The following is a 22271-nucleotide window of genomic DNA, read 5'->3' on the forward strand; positions in this document are numbered from 1 at the left end:
GATTCTGGACATTTTATTGGAATATCCTGATTGAGCTTTTGGTCACTATCAAAATGAATATGACCTATTTGATTATATGGTTTGTTTTTGAAGCTTAATGTGTTTTCTATCGAGAAAACTACTGCAAGCATAGTGTTGGGTGTCATCAGAGGTCCTATCGCGCGAATAATCTTTCAGAGGTTTTTGTGACAGTTCATAAAATGAGAAAACCCTTGAGTAATTTTTAGTAACGATTATTTAGCTTGGCTTTGCGGCAAATGGGAGTTGGGGGGGGGGGGGCAAGAGATTCTCAAAATCTTTTGTTCCGAGTAAATTTTTGGTGAAGATTATAATTTGCTTTTCGGGAAATGTAAAGGGGAGGGGATGGGGGTTTGGGGGTTGTTGGTGGCGATTATTGAATCAGAATTCCTCGAATTCCTTATTGACCAAATGCTAACGCGCCATTATCCCGTTCAACTTTGTTCATATTATATGACGCTGGGGCAAAACACAAACCTCTGCCTCGAAGTTCAGACAACTTACATTAATTCGCAACGCACACTAGAAATGAAAATGGTTGGAAGTTAAACCATTTCTCTATTTCACAAGTACTGAAAGAAACTGGGAGAAAATAACAAGTCACCGTATTACCATGTAATTCCATTCACACGGTCCGAGTTGGGAAAATGTGAACAGAAAGCTGTTTGCGGCCAATACAAAAGACCCTTACAGGAACTTACTGTTTCTTGTATTTCAAATTCCTCTGTCATTTTTGTGGAAACATTTCTCGACTGTTTAGCTACACAGAAAGTGGCATTTTAGACTGAGTGAGAAATCGATTCTGAACGAAAGGTTTAAAAATGGAAGACTACATGGAATTAGTGCAATCCAGTACTGTAGACCCTCACTTGGCCTGCAGCCCAGTTAAGGAGTATTTTGTGCAGGAAACAGGTACTTTTTATCACATTTTGATGATAATATAATAATAATGAATTAATTTTCGGTACGATTACAAGAAGAACAAATATTTAGAAATGATTATTCGCTTAGCGCCGTACCGAACAGATGCTAGGAGGCATATTTGAGCGGACATTTGATCACCGTTTCAGAGCTGTTCAAAATTCAATCACTGCACTTCTATACGAGCTTAAAATAATTTTCAATTGGCCTTTTCGCACAGGAAACGGCATATCTAGAAACCACTAGATCACTTACACAGTAAAAAGCAAGAAAAAAGATGATTTTTTAAAGCCAAGACTCAGATGCCGAAACCTCTCCCGTCTTAGTTCCCCAACCTAACGGACACATCAAAGACCTATTTGTACGCGCAAAGATTTCACAGTCTAGTACAAAACCGACGATTATCTTGCAATATTTCATAGATAAGGTTCTTTAAAGACTCCTAGAATACTAATGCAATCATCTTCAAAAATTATGAATAGTCATGCCAAAGTATTAAAAGTTTCTGCCAATATGTTGGAAGATAAAACTTTTTAGTTAGATTCTTCAAAGATAACCCTCGTGTTTGCTAGACATCTTTTAATATACAAATTCTTAAAAACTTCTGAAAAAATTGAAAACTTCTGGGACGCCTATAGCAAAATTGTTGTTATTATTTTGGCGACTTGATATTACGACGTCAAGTTGTGACACTATATATCATAATACAGCTTCTCAGTAGAAAAGTGGCAGCGAGTCCAATAGAGTGTTTAAACAAAGTTATTGCTAGTAAATTTAGGATATTCCTCAAACACATTTTTCAAACAAAATTTGAATATTTCATTTTTTTCAGATGCCGGGAATTGTTTGGAGCTGTTCAAGCACCGGCTCCTCTGACTACATTAAAAGCTTTTCGTGAACTAACAATATTTTCCACAGAAGAGTTATCTTGCGAGAGCTTTGCTAAAGAAATTTACCTTGAAAAACCCTCTCAATAGTCTGGCAAGACCTACAATTGAATAACAGCCGTTTTTGGCAAGCATTTTGCAAAATCTTGCAAATTTGCATTTGGATTCGGATTTGGCTATAAAAATATGTTCAGTGACAGCTGAAATCTTCTCGAGTGTATTTTAACACACTCCCAATATTTTTACTAACATAAAGGGTTTTCTTGCAGGGGTCATATGCGGTGATGGCAAGTTTGAGAAAAATTCGGTTAAAACTATAAATACTGTCTGCAATTTTGAAAACTTTCATTGACCGATTGACGGCAGAAGTGCGTTATAGTGATTTTTTTAATGCCATCGATAAATTTTGGGATGTTGTTCGCGTTTGGCACTAACTTCGAATGTAAAAATTTTTGTTGAATTTAATTTACTAAAAACTTGGCGAAAATTGCTTTCAAAGGACTGCTGAATTAATAGCTTCGTTATAAGCTGAGTGCATTTTAGAGTCTAGCTTCTGTTTAATTAAGGGCGATTAGAAGATGAGTAGGTGGAGTTGGATTCGCGAGTAAGATTATAGGAGCCGAGCCCTTCACAGGATTAATATATGTCTCATTACTTGTGGTGATCTGCATCCAAATAAAGTAGAAAGGTGTAAAGCTCTAGGATAACTACTCAGCGATTCAATGCCCTCCGGGCTTTCCCTTTTTATGTTGTTAAATGGGGGCAAAAATTCAAGTGATCATATGAAATAAATTGTCAGATGAAAAGCCCGTAGTATAAAACTGGCATTAAAAGACCTGCAAGGCTATTACAATTTGTTTGGGAGCTTTAATTTTGCTATTTTATTGGGCAAAATGTTTCTGAATAATATATGAGCACGTTTTTGGGTACAAAGTGTTTTAGCAAATGCAAGTTTAAATTTTGAAAACTTTCGAAATTCTGACAACCTCGTCATAATAGGAAAACTCTAAATTTTTATTGTTCTTAACGCAGTAAACGTATAGCCTATTGTGGTAGGGCAGAGTTGTTCATGAGCACTTTTGTCCCAGCAGGGCATTTCAGTACTTCAAGATTTTGAGCTGGGGCACCGTGATGTGAGTGTAAATGCACGTGAAGTCCCTCTCGAAGGCGTCAAGTTTTAAAAAATTGTTAACAGCGGTGAAAAAGGTTGTAGAAAAATTGTTCTTCATTAATAGTTCACAAATTTTAAAGGTGTAAACAGTTATTTAGCCATGAAAAGTCTGCAAAAATACTTGTAAAAAGGCGATTAAAAAATTAAATTTGATTCAACGATTGACATTTTTTTCAGATGCAGAGAGTATAACTGACGTCTATGATAACATAAGCTCATCTATTACCACTGAAATAATAATAGTTAACAATAATTGTTAATAATAATACTTAATAATAATAATAATAGTTAATGTTATTAAGAGGATACGCCCTGCAACCTGCATTTAGGTAGCTGTATGCTGTGTAGCAAGCACTGCAACGGTTGTTTGGGTCCAGCCGCTACAGACTGTCTCAAGTGCCACAACTACATGTTCTTTGACAGATGTGTGAGTGTATGTCCGATGGGATTCGAGCCAGATGCCGACATTCTCAATGGACAGCCAGGTGCACAGGTCAAGTGCCAGATGTTAGTGAATTGGCTGTAAAAAAAAACATTCTGGGCACTAAATACTCCCCCTTTTCTTTCCACCAGAAATTATCTCAAATGAAAACAAGAAATTGCGATTACTGACCACTAGTATTTAAGAGAACGTGCAGTTTTTTTTAAATGGTATTAAAGTCTTCAGATCAAGTCCAGTTCAGGTCGAGTCCAATTCAGATCATGTCCACTTCAGGTCGAATCCAGTTCAGATCAAGTCCAGTTCAGGTCAAATCCAGTTCAGATCAAGTCCAGTTCAGGTCAAGTCCAGTTCAAGTCAAGTCCAGTTTAGATCAAGTCCAGTTCAGATCAAGTCCAGTTTAGGTCAATTCTAGTTGAGATCAAGTCCAGCTCACACCAAGTCCAGTTCAGATCAAGTCCAGTTGAGATCAAGTCCAGTTCAGATCAAGTCCAGTTCAGATCAAGTCCAGTTCAGGTCAAGTCCAGTTCAGATCAAGTCCAGATCAGGTTAAGTCCAGTTCAGATCAAGTCTAGTTCAGATCAAGTTCAGGTCAGGTCAGGTCCAGGTCAGATCAAGTCCAGTTCGGGTCATGTACAGTTCAGGTCAATTCCAGTTCAGATCAAGTCCAGTTCAAATCAAGTCTAGTTTAGATCAAGTCCAGTTCAGATCAAGTCCAGTTTAGATCAAGTCCAGTTCAGATCAAGTCCAGTTCACAGCAAGTCCAGTTCAGATCAAGTCCAGTTCAGGTCAAGTCCAGTTAAGACCAAGTCCAGTTGAGATCAAGTCCAGTTCAGATCAAGTCCAGTTCAGGTCAAGTCTATTTCAGATCAAGTGCAGTTCAGATCAAGTCCAGTTCAGATCAAATCCAGTTCAGATCAAGTCCAGTTCAGATCAAGTCCAGTTCAGGCTAAGTCCAGTTCAGATCAAGTCTAATTCAGATCAAGTTCAGTTCAGGTCAAGTCCAGTTCAGATCAAGTCCAGTTCAGGTGAAGTCTAGTTAAGATCAAGTCCAGTTCAGATCAAGTCCAGTTCAAATCAAGTACAGTACAGGTCGTGTCCAGTTCAGATCAAGTCCAGTTCAGGTCAAATCCAGTTCAGATCAAGTCCAGTTCAGGTCAAGTTCAATTCAAGTCAAGTCCATTTCAGATCAAGTCCAGTTTAGTTCAAGTCCAGTTCAGGTCGAGTCCAGTTCAGATCAAGTCCAGTTCTGATCAAATTCACTTCAGATCAAGTCCAGTTCAGGTCGATTCCAGTTCAGATCATGTCCACTTCAGGTCGAGTTCAATTCAAGTCAAGTCCATTTCAGATCAAGTCCAGTTTAGTTCAAGTCCAGTTCAGGTCGAGTCCAGTTCAGATCAAGTCCAGTTCTGATCAAATTCACTTCAGATCAAGTCCAGTTCAGGTCGATTCCAGTTCAGATCATGTCCACTTCAGGTCGAGTCCAGTTCAGATCAAGTCCAGTTCAGGTCAAATCCAGTTCAGATCAAATCCAGTTCAGGTCAAGTTCAATTCAAGTCAAGTCCATTTCAGATCAAGTCCAGTTTAGTTCAAGTCCAGTTCAGGTCGAGTCCAGTTCAGATCAAGTCCAGTTCTGATCAAATTCACTTCAGATCAAGTCCAGTTCAGGTCGATTCCAGTTCAGATCATGTCCACTTCAGGTCGAGTCCAGTTCAGATCAAGTCCAGTTCAGGTCAAGTCTATTTCAGATCAAGTGCAGTTCAGATCAAGTCCAGTTCAGATCAAATCCAGTTCAGATCAAGTCCAGTTCAGATCAAGTCCAGTTCAGGTCAAGTCCATTTCAGATCAAGTCCAGTTTAGTTCAAGTCCAGTTCAGGTCGAGTCCAGTTCAGATCAAGTCCAGTTCTGATCAAATTCACTTCAGATCAAGTCCAGTTCAGGTCGATTCCAGTTCAGATCATGTCCACTTCAGGTCGAGTCCAGTTCAGATCAAGTCCAGTTCAGGTCAAATCCAGTTCAGATCAAGTCCAGTTCAGGTCAAGTTCAATTCAAGTCAAGTCCAGTTTAGATCAAGTCCAGTTCAGATCAAGTCCAGTTCAGGTCAATTCTAGTTGAGATCAAGTCCAGTTCACACCAAGTCCAGTTCAGATCAAGTCCAGTTCAGGTCAATTCCAGTTCAGATCAAGTCTAGTTCGGATCAAGTCCAGTTGAGATCAAGTCCAGTTCAGATCAAGTCCAGTTCAGATCAGGTCCAGTTCAGGTCAAGTCCAGTTCAGATCAAGTCCAGATCAGGTTAAGTCCAGTTCAGATCAAGTCTAGTTCAGATCAAGTTCAAGTCAGGTCAAGTCCAGGGCAGATCAAGTCCAGTTCGGGTCATATACAGTTCAGGTCAAGTCCAGTTCAGATCAAGTTCATTTCAAATCAAGTCCAATTTAGATCAAGTCCAGTTCAGATCAAGTCCAGTTTAGGTCAAGTCTAGTTCTGATCAAGTCCAGTTCACAGCAAGTCCAGTTCAGATCAAGTCCAGTTTAGGTCAAGTCTAGTTCAGACCAAGTCCAGTTCAGGTCAATTCCAGTTCAGATCAAGTCTAGTTCAAATCAAGTCCAGTTCAGATCAAGTCCAGTTCAGGTTAAGTCCAGTCCAGATCAAGTCTAGTTCAGATCAAGTTCACTTCAGGTCAAGTCCAGGTCAGATCAAGTCCAGTTCGAATCATGTCCAGTTCAGGTAAAGTCCAGTTCAGATCAAGTCCAGTTCAAATCAAGTCCAGTTTAGATCAAGTCCAGTTCAGATCAAGTCCAGTTTAGGTCAAGTCCAGTTCAAGTCAAGTCCAGTTCAGATCAAGTCCAGTTTAGGTCAAGTCCAGTTCAAGTCAAGTCCAGTTCAGATCAAGTCCAGTTTAGGTTAAGTCCAGTCCAGATCAAGTCTAGTTCAGATCAAGTTCAGTTCAGGTCAAGTCCAGTTCAGATCAAGTCCAGTTCAGATCAAATCCAGTTCAGGTCAAGTCCAGTTCAGATCTAGTCCAGTTCAGGTCAATTCCAGTTCAGATCAGGTCTAGCTCAGATCAAGTCCAGTTGAGATCAAGTCCAGTTCAGATCAAGTCCAGTTCAGATCAAGTCCAGTTCAAGTGAAGTCCAGTTCAGATCAAGTCCAGTTCAGGTTAATTCCAGTTCAGATCAAGTCTAGTTCAGATCAAGTTCAGTTCAGGTCAAGTCCAGTTCAGATCAAGTCCAGTTCAGGTCAAGTCTAGTTATGATCGAGTCCAGTTCAGATCAAGTCCAGTTCAAATCAAGTCCTGTACAGGTCGTTTCCAGTTCAGATCCAATCCAGTTCGGGTCATGTCCAGTTCAGGTCAAGTCCATTTCAGATCAAGTCCAGTTTAGTTCAAGTCCAGTTCAGATCAAGTCCAGTTCAGGTCAATTCCAGTTCAGATCAAGTCTAGCTCAGATCAAGTCCAGTTGAGATCAAGTCCAGTTCAGATCAAGTCCAGTTCAGATCAAGTCCAGTTCAAGTCAAGTTCAGTTCAGATCAAGTCCAGTTCAGGTTAATTCCAGTTCAGATCAAGTGTAGTTCAGATCAAGTTCAGTTAAGGTCAAGTCCAGTTCAGATCAAGTCCAGTTGAGATCAAGTTCAGTTCAGGTCAAGTCCATTTCAGATCAAGTCCAGTTTAGTTCAAGTCCAGTTCAGATCAAGTCTAGTTCAGATCAAGTCCAGTTGAGATCAAGTCCAGTTCAGATCAAGTCCAGTTCAGATCAAGTCTAGTTCAGGTCAAGTCCAATTCAGATCAAGTCCAGATCAGGTTAAGTCCAGTTCAGATCAAGTCTAGTTCAGATCAAGTTCAGGTCAGATAGAGTCCAGTTCGGGTCATGTACAGATCAGGTCAAGTCCAGTTCAGATCAAGTCGAGTTCAAATCAAGTCCAGTTTAGATCAAGTCCAGTTCAGATCAAGTCCAGTTTAGGTCAAGTATGGTTCAGATCAAGTCCAGTTCACAGCAAGTCCAGTTCAGATCAAGTCCAGTTTAGGTCAAGTCCAGTTCAGATCAAGTCCAGTTCAGGTCAATTCCACTTCAGATCAAGTCTAGTTCAGATCAAGTCCAGTTCAGATCAAGTCCAGTTCAGGTCAAGTCCAGTTCAGTTCAAGTCCAGTTCAGGTTAAGTCCATTTCAAATTAAGTCTAGTTCAGATCAAGTTCAGTTCAGGTCAAGTCCAGGTCAGGTCAAGTCCAGTTCGGATCATATCCAGTTCAGGTCAAGTCCAGTTCCGATCAAGTCCAGTTCAAATCAAGTCCAGTTTAGATCAAGTCCAGTTCAGATCAAGTCCAGTTTAGGTCAAGTCTAGTTCACATCAAGTCCAGTTCACAAAAAGTTCAGTTCAGATCAAGTCCAGTTCAGGTCAAGTCCAGTTCAGATCAAGTCCAGTTCAGGTCAATTCCAGTTCAGATCAAGTCTAGTTCAGATCAAGTCCAGTTGAGATCATGTCCAGTTAAGATCAAGTCCAGTTCAGATCAATCCAGTTCAAGTCAAGTTCAGTTCAGATCAAGTCCAGTTCAGGTCAAGTCCAGTTCAGATCAAGTCCAGTTCAGGTCAATTCCAGTTAAGATCAAGTCCAGTTCAGATCATGTCCAGTTAAGATCAAGTCCAGTTCAGATCAAGTCCAGTTGAGATCATGTCCAGTTAAGATCAAGTCCAGTTCAGATCAAGTCCAGTTCAAGTCAAGTCCAGTTAAGATCAAGTCCGGTTCAGATCACGTCCAGTTAAGATCAAGTCCAGTTCAGATCAAATCCAGTTCACATCAAGTTCAGTTCAGATCAAGTCCAGTTCAGATCAATTCTAGTTCAGGTCAAGTCCAGTTCAGATCAAGTCCAGTTCAGGCTAAGTCCAGTTCAGATCAAGTCTAATTCAGATCAAGTTCAGTTCAGGTCAAGTCCAGTTCAGATCAAGTCCAGTTCAAGTCAAGTCCAGTTAAGATCAAGTCCAGTTCAGATCATGTCCAGTTAAGATCAAGTCCAGTTCAGGTCAAGTCTATTTCAGATCAAGTGCAGTTCAGATCAAGTCCAGTTCAGATCAAATCCAGTTCAGGTCAAGTCCAGTTCAGATCAAGTCCAGTTCAGGCTAAGTCCAGTTCAGATCAAGTCTAATTCAGATCAAGTTCAGTTCAGGTCAAGTCCAGTTCAGATCAAGTCCAGTTCAGGTGAAGTCTAGTTAAGATCAAGTCCAGTTCAGATCAAGTCCAGTTCAAATCAAGTACAGTACAGGTCGTGTCCAGTTCAGATCAAATCCAGTTCGGGTCATGTCCAGTTCAGGTCAAGTCCATTTCAGATCAAGTCCAGTTTAGTTCAAGTCCAGTTCAGGTCGAGTCCAGTTCAGATCAAGTCCAGTTCTGATCAAATTCACTTCAGATCAAGTCCAGTTCAGGTCGATTCCAGTTCAGATCATATCCACTTCAGGTCGAGTCCAGTTCAGATCAAGTCCAGTTCAGGTCAAATCCAGTTCAGATCAAGTCCAGTTCAGGTCAAGTTCAATTCAAGTCAAGTCCAGTTTAGATCAAGTCCAGTTCAGATCAAGTCCAGTTTAGGTCAATTCTAGTTGAAATCAAGTCCAGTTCACACCAAGTCCAGTTCAGATCAAGTCCAGTTCAGGTCAATTCCAGTTCAGATCAAGTCTAGTTCGGATCAAGTCCAGTTGAGATCAAGTCCAGTTCAGATCAAGTCCAGTTCAGATCAGGTCCAGTTCAGGTCAAGTCCAGTTCAGATCAAGTCCAGATCAGGTTAAGTCCAGTTCAGATCAAGTCTAGTTCAGATCAAGTTCAAGTCAGGTCAAGTCCAGGTCAGATCAAGTCCAGTCCGGGTCATATACAGTTCAGGTCAAGTCCAGTTCAGATCAAGTCCATTTCAAATCAAGTCCAATTTAGATCAAGTCCAGTTCAGATCAAGTCCAGTTTAGGTCAATTCTAGTTGAGATCAAGTCCAGTTCACACCAAGTCCAGTTCAGATCAAGTCCAGTTCAGGTCAATTCCAGTTAAGATCAAGTCTATTTCGGATCAAGTCCAGTTGAGATCAAGTCCAGTTCAGATCAAGTCCAGTTCAGATCAGGTCCAGTTCAGGTCAAGTCCAGTTCAGATCAAGTCCAGATCAGGTTAAGTCCAGTTCAGATCAAGTTCAAGTCAGGTCAAGTCCAGGTCAGATCAAGTCCAGTTCGGGTCATATACAGTTCAGGTCAAGTCCAGTTCAGATCAAGTCCATTTCAAATCAAGTCCAATTTAGATCAAGTCCAGTTCAGATCAAGTCCAGTTTAGGTCAAGTCTAGTTCTGATCAAGTCCAGTTCACAGCAAGTCCAGTTCAGATCAAGTCCAGTTTAGGTCAATTCTAGTTCAGACCAAGTCCAGTTCAGGTCAATTCCAGTTCAGATCAAGTCTAGTTCAAATCAAGTCCAGTTCAGATCAAGTCCAGTTCAGGTCAAGTCCAGTTCAGATCAAGTCCAGTTTAGGTTAAGTCCAGTCCAGATCAAGTCTAGTTCAGATCAAGTTCACTTCAGGTCAAGTTCAGGTCAAATCAAGTACAGTACAGGTCGTGTCCAGTTCAGATCAAATCCAGTTCGGGTCATGTCCAGTTCAGGTCAAGTCCATTTCAGATCAAGTCCAGTTTAGTTCAAGTCCAGTTCAGGTCGAGTCCAGTTCAGATCAAGTCCAGTTCTGATCAAATTCACTTCAGATCAAGTCCAGTTCAGGTCGATTCCAGTTCAGATCATGTCCACTTCAGGTCGAGTCCAGTTCAGATCAAGTCCAGTTCAGGTCAAATCCAGTTCAGATCAAGTCCAGTTCAGGTCAAGTTCAATTCAAGTCAAGTCCAGTTTAGATCAAGTCCAGTTCAGATCAAGTCCAGTTTAGGTCAATTCTAGTTGAGATCAAGTCCAGTTCACACCAAGTCCAGTTCAGATCAAGTCCAGTTCAGGTCAATTCCAGTTCAGATCAAGTCTAGTTCGGATCAAGTCCAGTTGAGATCAAGTCCAGTTCAGATCAAGTCCAGTTCAGATCAGGTCCAGTTCAGGTCAAGTCCAGTTCAGATCAAGTCCAGATCAGGTTAAGTCCAGTTCAGATCAAGTCTAGTTCAGATCAAGTTCAAGTCAGGTCAAGTCCAGGTCAGATCAAGTCCAGTTCGGGTCATATACAGTTCAGGTCAAGTCCAGTTCAGATCAAGTCCATTTCAAATCAAGTCCAATTTAGATCAAGTCCAGTTCAGATCAAGTCCAGTTTAGGTCAATTCTAGTTGAGATCAAGTCCAGTTCACACCAAGTCCAGTTCAGATCAAGTCCAGTTCAGGTCAATTCCAGTTCAGATCAAGTCTAGTTCGGATCAAGTCCAGTTGAGATCAAGTCCAGTTCAGATCAAGTCCAGTTCAGATCAGGTCCAGTTCAGGTCAAGTCCAGTTCAGATCAAGTCCAGATCAGGTTAAGTCCAGTTCAGATCAAATCTAGTTCAGATCAAGTTCAAGTCAGGTCAAGTCCAGGTCAGATCAAGTCCAGTTCGGGTCATATACAGTTCAGGTCAAGTCCAGTTCAGATCAAGTCCATTTCAAATCAAGTCCAATTTAGATCAAGTCCAGTTCAGATCAAGTCCAGTTTAGGTCAAGTCTAGTTCTGATCAAGTCCAGTTCACAGCAAGTCCAGTTCAGATCAAGTCCAGTTTAGGTCAAGTCTAGTTCAGACCAAGTCCAGTTCAGGTCAATTCCAGTTCAGATCAAGTCTAGTTCAAATCAAGTCCAGTTCAGATCAAGTCCAGTTCAGGTCAAGTCCAGTTCAGATCAAGTCCAGTTTAGGTTAAGTCCAGTCCACATCAAGTCTAGTTCAGATCAAGTTCACTTCAGGTCAAGTCCAGGTCAGATCAAGTCCAGTTCGAATCATGTCCAGTTCAGGTAAAGTCCAGTTCATATCAAGTCCAGTTCAAATCAAGTCCAGTTTAGATCAAGTCCAGTTCAGATCAAGTCCAGTTTAGGTCAAGTCCAGTTCAAGTCAAGTCCAGTTCAGATCAAGTCCAGTTTAGGTTAAGTCCAGTCCAGATCAAGTCTAGTTCAGATCAAGTTCAGTTCAGGTCAACTCCAGGTCAGATCAAGTCCAGTTCGAATCATGTCCAGTTCAGGTAAAGTCCAGTTCAGATCAAGTCCAGTTCAGATCAAATCCAGTTCTGGTCAAGTCCAGTTCAGATCTAGTCCAGTTCAGATCAATTCCAGTTCAGATCAGGTCTAGCTCAGATCAAGTCCAGTTGAGATCAAGTCCAGTTCAGATCAAGTCCAGTTCAGATCAAGTCCAGTTCAAGTGAAGTCCAGTTCAGATCAAGTCCAGTTCAGGTTAATTCCAGTTCAGATCAAGTCTAGTTCAGATCAAGTTCAGTTCAGGTCAAGTCCAGTTCAGAACAAGTCCAGTTCAGGTCAAGTCTAGTTAAGATCGAGTCCAGTTCAGATCAAGTCCAGTTCAAATCAAGTCCTGTACAGGTCGTTTCCAGTTCAGATCCAATCCAGTTCGGGTCATGTCCAGTTCAGGTCAAGTCCATTTCAGATCAAGTCCAGTTTAGTTCAAGTCCAGTTCAGATCAAGTCCAGTTCAGGTCAATTCCAGTTCAGATCAAGTCTAGCTCAGATCAAGTCCAGTTGAGATCAAGTCCAGTTCAGATCAAGTCCAGTTCAGATCAAGTCCAGTTCAAGTCAAGTTCAGTTCAGATCAAGTCCAGTTCAGGTTAATTCCAGTTCAGATCAAGTCTAGTTCAGATCAAGTTCAGTTAAGGTCAAGTCCAGTTCAGATCAAGTCCAGTTGAGATCAAGTCCAGTTCAGGTCAAGTCCATTTCAGATCAAGTCCAGTTTAGTTCAAGTCCAGTTCAGATCAAGTCTAGTTCAGATCAAGTCCAGTTGAGATCAAGTCCAGTTCAGATCAAGTCCAGTTCAGATCAAGTCTAGTTCAGTTCAAGTCCAATTCAGATCAAGTCCAGATCAGGTTAAGTCCAGTTCAGATCAAGTCTAGTTCAGATCAAGTTCAGGTCAGATAGAGTCCAGTTCGGGTCATGTACAGTTCAGGTCAAGTCCAGTTCAGATCAAGTCGAGTTCAAATCAAGTCCAGTTTAGATCAAGTCCAGTTCAGATCAAGTCCAGTTTAGGTCAAGTATAGTTCAGATCAAGTCCAGTTCACAGCAAGTCCAGTTCAGATCAAGTCCAGTTTAGGTCAAGTCCAGTTCAGATCAAGTCCAGTTCAGGTCAATTCCACTTCAGATCAAGTCTAGTTCAGATCAAGTCCAAATCAGATCAAGTCCAGGTCAGGTCAAGTCCAGTTCGGATCATATCCAGTTCAGGTCAAGTCCAGTTCCGATCAAGTCCAGTTCAAATCAAGTCCAGTTTAGATCAAGTCCAGTTCAGATCAAGTCCAGTTTAGGTCAAGTCTAGTTCACATCAAGTCCAGTTCACAAAAAGTTCAGTTCAGATCAAGTCCAGTTAAGGTCAAGTCCAGTTCAGATCAAGTCCAGTTCAGGTCAATTCCAGTTCAGATCAAGTCTAGTTCAGATCAAGTCCAGTTGAGATCATGTCCAGTTAAGATCAAGTCCAGTTCAGATCAATCCAGTTCAAGTCAAGTTCAGTTCAGATCAAGTCCAGTTCAGGTCAAGTCCAGTTCAGATCAAGTCCAGTTCAGGTCAATTCCAGTTAAGATCAAGTCCAGTTCAGATCATGTCCAGTTAAGATCAAGTCCAGTTCAGATCAAGTCCAGTTGAGATCATGTCCAGTTAAGATCAAGTCCAGTTCAGATCAAGTCCAGTTCAAGTCAAGTCCAGTTAAGATCAAGTCCAGTTCAGATCATGTCCAGTTAAGATCAAGTCCAGTTCAGATCAAGTCCAGTTCACATCAAGTTCAGTTCAGATCAAGTCCAGTTCAGATCAATTCTAGTTCAGATCAAAATCAGTTCAGGTCAAGTCCAGTTGAGATCAAGTCAAGAACACGTCAAGTCTAGTTAAGATCAAGTCCAGTTCAGATCAAGTCCAGTTCAAATCAAGTCCTGTACAGGTCGTGTCCAGTTCAGATCAAATCCAGTTCGGGTCATGTCCAGTTCAGATCAAGTCTGGTTCTGATCAAGTCCACTTCAGATCAAGTCCAGTTCAGGTCTATTCCAGTTCAGATCATGTCCAGCTCAGGTCGAGTCCAGTTCTGAACAAGTCCAGTTCAGGTCAAGTCCAGTTCAGATCAAGTCTAATTCAGATCAAGTCCAGTTCAGATCAAGTCCAGTTCATATCAAGTCCAGTTCAGGTCAAGTCCATTTCAGATCAAGTCCAGTTCGGGTCATGTCCAGTTCAGGTCAAGTCCTGTTCAGATCAAGTCCAGTTCAGGTCAAGTCCAGTTCAGATCAAGTCTAGTTCAGATCAAGTCCAGTTGAGATCATGTCCAGTTAAGATCAAGTCCAGTTCAGATCAAGTCCAGTTCAAGTCAAGTTCAGTTCAGATCAAATCCAGTTCAGGTCAAGTCCAGTTCATATCAAGTCCAGTTCAGGTCAATTCCAGTTCAGATCAAGTCTAGTTCAGATCAAGTCCAGTTCGGGTCATGTCCAGTTTAGGTCAAGTCCAGTTCACATCAAGTTCAGTTCAGATCAAGTTCAGTTCAGGTCAAGTCCAGTTCAGATCAAGTCCAGTTCAGGTCAATTCCAGTTCAGATCAAGTCTAGTTCAGATCAAGTCCAGTTGAGATCATGTCCAGTTAAGATCAAGTCCAGTTCAGATCAAGTCCAGTTCAAGTCAAGTTCAGTTCAGATCAAGTCCAGTTCAGGTCAAGTCCAGTTCAGATCAAGTCCAGTTCAGGTCAATTCCAGTTCAGATCAAGTCTAGTTCAGATCAAGTCCAGTTGAGATCATGTCCAGTTAAGATCAAGTCCAGTTCAGATCAAGTCCAGTTCAAGTCAAGTCCAGTTAAGATCAAGTCCAGTTCAGATCATGTCCAGTTAAGATCAAGTCCAGTTCAGATCAAGTCCAGTTCACATCAAGTTCAGTTCAGATCAAGTCCAGTTCAGATCAATTTTAGTTCAGATCAAAATCAGTTCAGGTCAAGTCCAGTTGAGATCAAGTCAAGTTCACGTCAAGTCTAGTTAAGATCAATTCCAGTTCAGATCAAGTCCAGTTCAAACCATGTCCTGTACAGGTCGTGTCCAGTTCAGATCAAATCCAGTTCGGGTCATGTCCAGTTCAGATCAAATCCGGTTCTGATCAGGTCCACTTCAGATCAAGTCCAGTTCAGGTCTATTCCAGTTCAGATCAAGTCCAGCTCAGGTCGAGTACAGTTCAGATCAAGTCCACTTCAGGTCAAGTCCAGTTCAGATCAACTCTAATTCAGATCAGGTCCAGTTCAGATCAAGTCCAGTTCATATCAAGTCCAGTTCAGGTCAAGTCTATTTCAGATCAATCCAGTTCGGGTCATGTCCAGTTCAGGTCAAGTCCAGTTCAGGTCAAGTCCAGTTCAGATCAAGTCCAGTTCACACCAAGTCCAGTTCAGATCAAGTCTAGTTTAGGTCAATTCCAGTTCAGAATCAAGTCCAGTTGGGATCAAGTCCAGTTCAGATCAAGTCCAGTTCAGGTCAAGTCTAGTTCAGATCAAGCGGAGTTCAGATCAAGTCCAGTTCAGATCAAGTCCAGTTCAGGTCAAGTCCAGTTCAGATCAAGTCCAGTTCAGGTCAAGTCCAGTTCAGATCAAATCTAGTTCAGATCAAGTCCAGTTCAGGTCAAGTCTAGTTCAGATCAAGTCCAGTTCAGATCAAGTCCAGTTCAAATTAAGTCCAGTTCACGTCATGTCAGTTCAGATCAACTCCAGTCGGGTCATGTCAATTTCAGGTCAAGTCCACTTCAGATCAAGTCCAGTTTAGTTCAAGTCCAGTTCAGGTCGAGTCCAGTTCAGATCAAGTCCAGTTCAGGTCAAGTCCAGTTCAGATGAGGTCCAGTTCGGGTCATGTCCAGTTCAGGTCAAGTCCAGTTCAGATCAAGTCCAGTTTAGTTCAAGTCAAGTTAAGGTCAAGTCCAGTTCAGGTCAAGTCCAGTTCAGATCAAGTCCAGTTCAGGTCAAGTCCAGTTCAGATGAAGTCCAGTTCAGGTCAAGTCCAGTTCAGATCAAGTCCAGTTCGGGTCATGTCCAGTTCAGGTCAAGTCCAGTTGAGATCAAGTCCAGTTTAGTTCAAGTCAAGTTAAGGTCAAGTCCAGTTCAGATGAAGTCCAGTTCAGGTCAAGTCCAGAGTAGGTCAAGTCCAGTTTAGGTCAAGTCCAATTTAGATCAAGTCCAGATCAGGTCTAGTCCAGTTCAGATCAAGTCCAGTTCAGTTCAAGTCCAGTTCAGATCAAGTCCAGTTCGGGTCATGTCCAGTTCAGGTCAAGTCCAGTTCAGATCAAGTCCAGTTTAGTTCAAGTAAAGTTAAGGTCAAGTCCAGTTCAGATGAAGTCCAGTTCAGGTCAAGTCAAAATCAGGTCAAGTCTAGTTCAGATCAAGCCCAGTTCAGGTCAAGTCCAGTTCAGATCAAGTCTTGTTCAGATCAAGTCCAGTTGAGGTCAAGTCTAGTTCAGACCAAGTCCAGTTCAGATCAAGTCCAGTTCAAATCAAGTCCAGTTCAGGTCATGTCAGTTCAGATCAACTCCAGTTCGGGTCATGTCCAGTTCAGATCAAGTCCAGTTTAGTTCAAGTCCAGTTCAGGTCGAGTCCAGTTCAGATCAAGTCCAGATCTGATCAAGTCCAGTTCAGGTCGAGTCCAGTTCAGATCATGTCCAGTTCAGGCCGAGTCCAGTTCAGATCAAGTCCAGTTCAGGTCAAGTCCAGTTCAGATCAAGTCCAGTTCAGGTCAAGTCCAGTTCAGATCAAGTCCAGTTCAGGTCAAGTCCAGTTCAGATCAAATCCAGTTCGGGTCATGTCCAGTTCAGGTCAAGTCCAGTTCAGATCAAGTCCAGTTTAGTTCAAGTCAAGTTAAGGTCAAGTCCAGTTCAGATGAAGTCCAGTTCAGGTCAAGTCCAGAGTAGGTCAAGTCCAGTTTAGGTCAAGTCCAGTTCAGATCAAGTCCAGTTCAGGTCAAGTCCAGTTCAGATCAAGTCCAGTTCAGATCAAGTACAGTTCAGGACAATTTAGTTCATGCTGGGAAAATCTGGAAAATACTGGGGGGGATATAGCTGGGTGGGGAGTAGATCAAAAAATTTAGCTCGAGATACACGCTTTCATCGTTTCAGGTCTGACTCAATAGCGGCTCTGTTCACGATTTCGACCATAGCTCTCATTTGGTTCACAATAGTCGTTTGCTGCAAGTGGAGGCGAAGTCAGAAACTCCTCAACCAACACCACCAGTCGGTATCTTCCTCTATACCATTGCGAGAGGTCATTTCTGGCTCATCTACAGGTAGTGTTTTACGAATTATTTCTTTTTTTAACATCGTGAATCCGCAATTTAAAAAAAAAGTTTCATAAGTCTGCGTGGGGAAAAAAGGGATAAAAGTTTCTGCAGAAATTGTCACATCGTTTGACAAATGCCATAACTGGTCTTGCTACCGCTTTTTGATGTATCGGGGGGGGGGGGGGTATCGATGGGTTGAAACCCGAGTGAAACCACAGATATTAATTGTCAAAAATTAGCAGTCCAATAAACCTAATTTACAGACTATATAACAAAAATTTTCCACTAACTCAACAGTCCAATAAAAACTCGTATATTACATTTAAAGGGGAAAAAGTCATGTGAGCCTGTTAACTAATAGCCGTTTTACGTTGTTGATAAATTGATTGACATATAGAAATAAGAGACCTTTTCGATTGTTTTCAGCTGGTCTCGACACCAAATTTGGCGCTTCAGAGAGCTCGTTAACCCGCTCATTGACAGACAGGAACACAATGCTGAACAGACTGCCTTCTTCAAACAGTCTGAGTCGTGCTGATAAGATGTTGGTATCTCCTAGCTCCAGCTCCGACCGTCAAACTCCGCCACGGACTTTATACGGGGGAACGTCGCTTCAGTTGTGATACCCAAAATGAGTTCCAGGCCTTAATTTGGGTTTGTTCAGTGAAATTTTCGTCTTATTGCGTTTAAAAAAATCAGTATGAATTGCTCTCTGACGAACATGAACAGACTGTGATTCAGGAAATATGTACCTGATACAGTTTAAACACTCATGAACAGAGTCTGATACAGTTTACACCCTCATGAACATACATTGATACAGTTTAGAAAACATGAACAGACTATGATACAGCATCGACACACCTTAACGACCTTTTACACCGTATATACTTATGAACAGAATTGATCTGAGACGTGCAATTTCACTGATAAAAAGCTGATTAAGACTTGGATATCATTTCTGAATAGATGCGCTCTGAAGGCATGATTTAGCAAAAGAGCGAAATCTTTTTGAGAAAACTACAAAACAACAATTTGCAACAAACAAATAAATATTTTTTAAATTGCATTTGCATGAAATTGCACCAAATTGTTATTTCTTTTGGAATGAAGTTTATTTATTTTATCAATTGAAATTTTTTTTACCTATTTCTGATTGAGTTGGTTTGGTAGAATTAGGCAATCTAGAAGTTCAAATTCTTCTTTGAACGGAACGTCAGTTATCAAACTTTCACGAGAGAAAAAAATGATTGGAGCCTCTAAAATATGAAAGTTCCCATATATTCCGCCTATTCTTCGATTGAATAAAAAATTATAACCTAAAACAATTTGTGCTCCTCTTTTCAAGGTAAATTCTATAATGTAGAATATCTGTTGTCTCATCTAACTACTGTAAAAGTGTCTGAATAAAAACTCAATCAAGTATCATTGTCAATATTTTGTACGTAATTACACCGGGAACTAAGAGATCTAGGAAGCAGTAAACATTGTTCCTAGAAGTTTCTCTAAAAGTACCGGGTAACATATAAGCGGACGATGATACCAATGAATACACCACACCCATGTCGGATGTTCATAACTACATACGAATATTCATATACTTATACCAATGAAATTTTATGAAATATAAATAGAGATTTTTGGGCACGGTAATAACTAAAACTATTTCGTAATAGATTTTTCCAAAAACAGTTGTCGCGGAATTTCCTGCTAGTAACTCAACTGAATATCTAAGTAGCTGCGCATGAGCCATAAAATTAAACGTCTAATTCTCAGTCAATTCAGGACAATATTGTTCATTGAGTTGCAATAAATGTTTCGCAACAAATATTAAGATGGAAATATGATTTCAGACAAAAAAAATTGCTTTGAACGTTTTAGCCAACAATAAAACGACTTTAGATGACTATTTGTGTTTTCTAGAGATATCTTGATTTGTCGTAGAGAAAAATAACACCGAAAAATTGTTGATAGGGTTTGCTCTTTCTAATGTTAATTTTTAGTAGATTTTGATCACAGAAATCTTTCAATGTAACGTAAAGTGTTTTTGTTGATACATTATAAATCAAACAAGTAAAGTTTTTATATGGTCTAAAACTTTATATGGGATGAGTTGTCAATAGAGAAAAACAATGTCTGAAAAGAAAGAAAAAAGCTAAAAGTGCACATGTTTACTGAACTCCACAGTTCGAGTATAATTGTCTGAGAGAGGTAGCTGTTCATCTCACTCATTGCATTTGTTAGCTTTTATATAGTTTTAACTAACAATTCGGTGAAGTTGCCGAAGCCTATTCTATCGAGAAGAGCAAAAAAGAATAACTTCTTTAATTTTTGAATGCTTTTGAGAAGTCGAGATTTACACGGCTTTTGATGTTATTTATTTGTGTATGAGTTTTGGGTACTTTCATCAGTGCAGTATTAATTTCTGGCGTTCAGGTCGTGAATCCACAAGCCGATGTTTACAAGTTGATTGCTATCAACCAAACACAAAACTTTGCAAATGGAGAAATAATTACAATATTAATGAAAATTTCACTAGTTTTTAGGACCTTTACTCAACGGTTTTGGCTGAGGAGTTTCCTGTCATATGAGGAGTTTCCTCTCATATGACCAAAGACGTCAGGCCAGTTTGTTTGTTAATTGTTAAGTGTTTCTCGCTACAGTTATACGGTTACAATCACATAATAATGGCTCTGAGGTTTTAATTCAGTTTTACAGAAGCTAAAAAAAATTGTTGAATCCGAAAAATTTAAGCCATCTTAAGTTTTCGTCAATGAGACAGTTTAATGCAAGGCAAAATAGCAAATTATATTGCTGAGGTAAGGGCTTAATTATTTCCGTAATATAGCTGCAGAAACGATATAATTCTGTTGCTGAACAATTGTATTCAATGACATGCTTGCGTAAGAGCTTTGCGATGAAATCTGAACGCAAAATTGTTTGATTGCGTACCAGCAGATTTCTTTTCCTGCTTTTTGTTTTCCTGCGAGTATTTAGCATGATCAAAGATTCTGTATTGTTTTTGAATAAAAATAGAACTTTTATGTCTTGGAAAAATGTAAGCTTTAAGGACATGATTAAAAGGTATTTCTCTCGAAAAGGTTTTTTAGTTCACGCCAGACAAATTTTTTTGAAAAAAATTAGAAAATTAAATTATATGTGCAAGAGATATTCCAACTATAGTAGCAGGTTGGTAAGAAATTTTGCTTCTAATTTCCTTTTTTCTGGCAAAGTTTCAAAAGACCTATGGTGAGGCCCTGAAATTTTCTCCAATTTTTATTTGTCAAGATTGTTTCATGTGGTCTCAGAAAAGGAAATCTAAATTGATTATATGATTTTGCTCTTTCTTATGTAAAGTTGTAGTTGATTTTGATCACAGAAATCTTCGGCACTATCGAAGGGCACTTTATTGATTGTTTATGAAGCAAGCATGAAATATCGTCACCATAAAAAACGGATTTGTGTGGTGGAAACCTTTAACATGGGAAGACCTGTCAGCAGATCAAAACAAAGGCTCAACAGCAGGAATAAGTAGTACATCTGATAGAGCCCGTCTCTGAGTACTCAACATTGAGTACAACTTTGTCGAGAGAAGGCCATTGATCTCAATAATTGCTTTTCTGTCGAGAAGAGCGGAACTGCAATCGTCGTCTACTTTATCCAATGCTTTTGAGAGGCGTAGACTTACAGAGAGTTTGTTACCTATTTGTTTATGGGCTTTGCGTGCTTTCGTCATGTATTAGTATATCGGTAGTTTAAAAAGACTTGTTCATGTTGACCTTTTACCTCTTTAAGGTTTTTGAAGAATCCTTGAGCTAGAAAATGTGACAAAAAACTCAAGTCCTTAATGAGCAGGCTTATGGGTCTATAATCGTCTACTGTTATTGGGTTTTCGATTTTTGGAAGGATCTTCAAGATTGCAATTTGATGGTTTGCTGTAATTTTTTTGGCTTGTGCGATATTGTCGAGAACATTTCTCAGTGCTGGGGCCATTTCTCGTTTAATGTCTTTGTGAAAAATAGAAGTAATGCCACATTATCTCGGCGAACTATCTGCATTTTTTTTGTCGTTTGCTTTTAGCACTTCGTCTCAAGTGATTTGGTTTGTATTTATGAGACCTCTATTTTTTTATGTATTTTCATGTAACTGTAATTGAGCTAATTCTTGAGAAAAACAATTCATTTTTGTTGATGAAAAACAATTCAAACGACGTTCTTTTATCGTAATGTGTGAAATCTTGGACATTAAATTCAATTTATACAGCAAAAATGAGCAATTTCGCGACCACTGCTTTTATTTGAACGAATGGCTTTGTTCTGTCGTCTTTAGTTCTAGGAGAAATTTAGACATTTCCTTGGTTATGATTGAATGAATTGTAATCTCCAGTTGAAACTACCAGTAGTCCTCTTTCAATTTTAAATAAACTTGAATTTAATTGCGTTTGTTTTCCTCTGTAATCATTTTGATTTAAATAAGCTTCGATCAAAATCACGTTTAGTGCTAAAAACGTTTTTGCTGTATGATCTCTTGATTCAAACTTCTGCTCATTGGAATTGAGTTCTCAGCTCCAATTTGAAATTAAACCTCTGCTGCAGTTTGTTGCAGGCACTAGATGAGAGCGTATTTTGTCTTGTTCAAGAATTGCTTCATGGGGGTGATTTACAGCGAGGTTCTTCTTTTCTTTAACACATAAAAAGAGGGTTCCTCAGGCTAATTGGTAGCGTTTTTCAATCGTTGAGAGGAGAATTTTCGGGCTCTTAGTGCCTTACGGATTCAAGATTCAAATATTTATGCTCAATCATTTGCGGTTGTAATCAATTTGATTTTTCTTATTTTGCCAATGAGAATTCAGTAAATGTCTTGGTTACTCAGTATTTTGTCTCTAGATTTTACGTCTGTAGGGTGCCTGCTTTGGATTGCGTCAAACAACACCCTAGAGATACTCAAAGTTTGAAGAATATTTTCTGTTCAGATAGTTTGTTTTAAGATGCTTTTGCTTTGTTTTGTATTTGGAGTTCGGTTTATTAAAACATCAGCTCGTTCGATAATTACCATGCTTTCTGTTGTGCTGAGCCCAATTTCTTTTGTACTTTCTGTTGATCCACCACCAATTTTTTCTATCTTTGCTTCTGGCTAAGCGGGAGAGTCGTCCCGCTTAATTATCCCACATGTTTAAAATCAATTTCACATTACAGCAAATCTGGCATAGCAGAAGCGGAACCGACAGACTAAATTTTGTGATAGTTTATTAAACAGTAACAATTTAAGCAGTTAAATTCAATAATAATTGGTAATTGTGGTTAGCAAACAAAGCGCGAAAGGATTAAAAAAGCAATACAAGATTTATTTCGATACCAATATAAACATTTGAATATTTGCAGACCTTGGACCTCTGTTTCAATTTTCTTATCCCCAGTTTAATGGGAGTACCTGGGAGTAACGTCCTCCTCCCCCCCCCCCCCC

General features: G+C 40.0%; 2 protein-coding genes across 2 annotated transcripts in view; both read left to right on the plus strand.

The window, feature by feature from the left end:
* Positions 1-22271, plus strand: part of LOC142344358 (NACHT domain- and WD repeat-containing protein 1-like) — a 309470-nt gene that overhangs the window by 107099 nt on the left and 180100 nt on the right. The window lies entirely within an intron of this gene.
* LOC142343909 (uncharacterized) lies at positions 695-17953 on the plus strand. Its single transcript, XM_075395298.1, has 4 exons — positions 695-930; positions 3327-3504; positions 16648-16814; positions 17235-17953. The coding sequence occupies exons 1-4, from the start codon at positions 840-842 to the stop codon at positions 17429-17431; spliced, it is 633 nt and encodes a 210-aa protein (XP_075251413.1). The 5' UTR covers positions 695-839; the 3' UTR covers positions 17432-17953.

This window comes from Convolutriloba macropyga, chromosome 8, assembly GCF_964194025.1.
Source record: "Convolutriloba macropyga chromosome 8, txConMacr16.3, whole genome shotgun sequence".
NCBI lineage: Eukaryota > Metazoa > Xenacoelomorpha > Acoela > Convolutidae > Convolutriloba > Convolutriloba macropyga.

Excerpts from the sequence above, each read along its gene's own strand:
- LOC142343909 (XM_075395298.1), top strand. The coding sequence starts at position 840 with ATGGAAGACTACATGGAATTAGTGCAATCCAGTACTGTAGACCCTCAC. Across the intron at positions 931-3,326 it reads GTATTTTGTGCAGGAAACAG|GTAGCTGTATGCTGTGTAGC; the intron begins GTACTTTTTATC and ends ACCTGCATTTAG. Across the intron at positions 3,505-16,647 it reads GCACAGGTCAAGTGCCAGAT|GTCTGACTCAATAGCGGCTC; the intron begins GTTAGTGAATTG and ends TCATCGTTTCAG.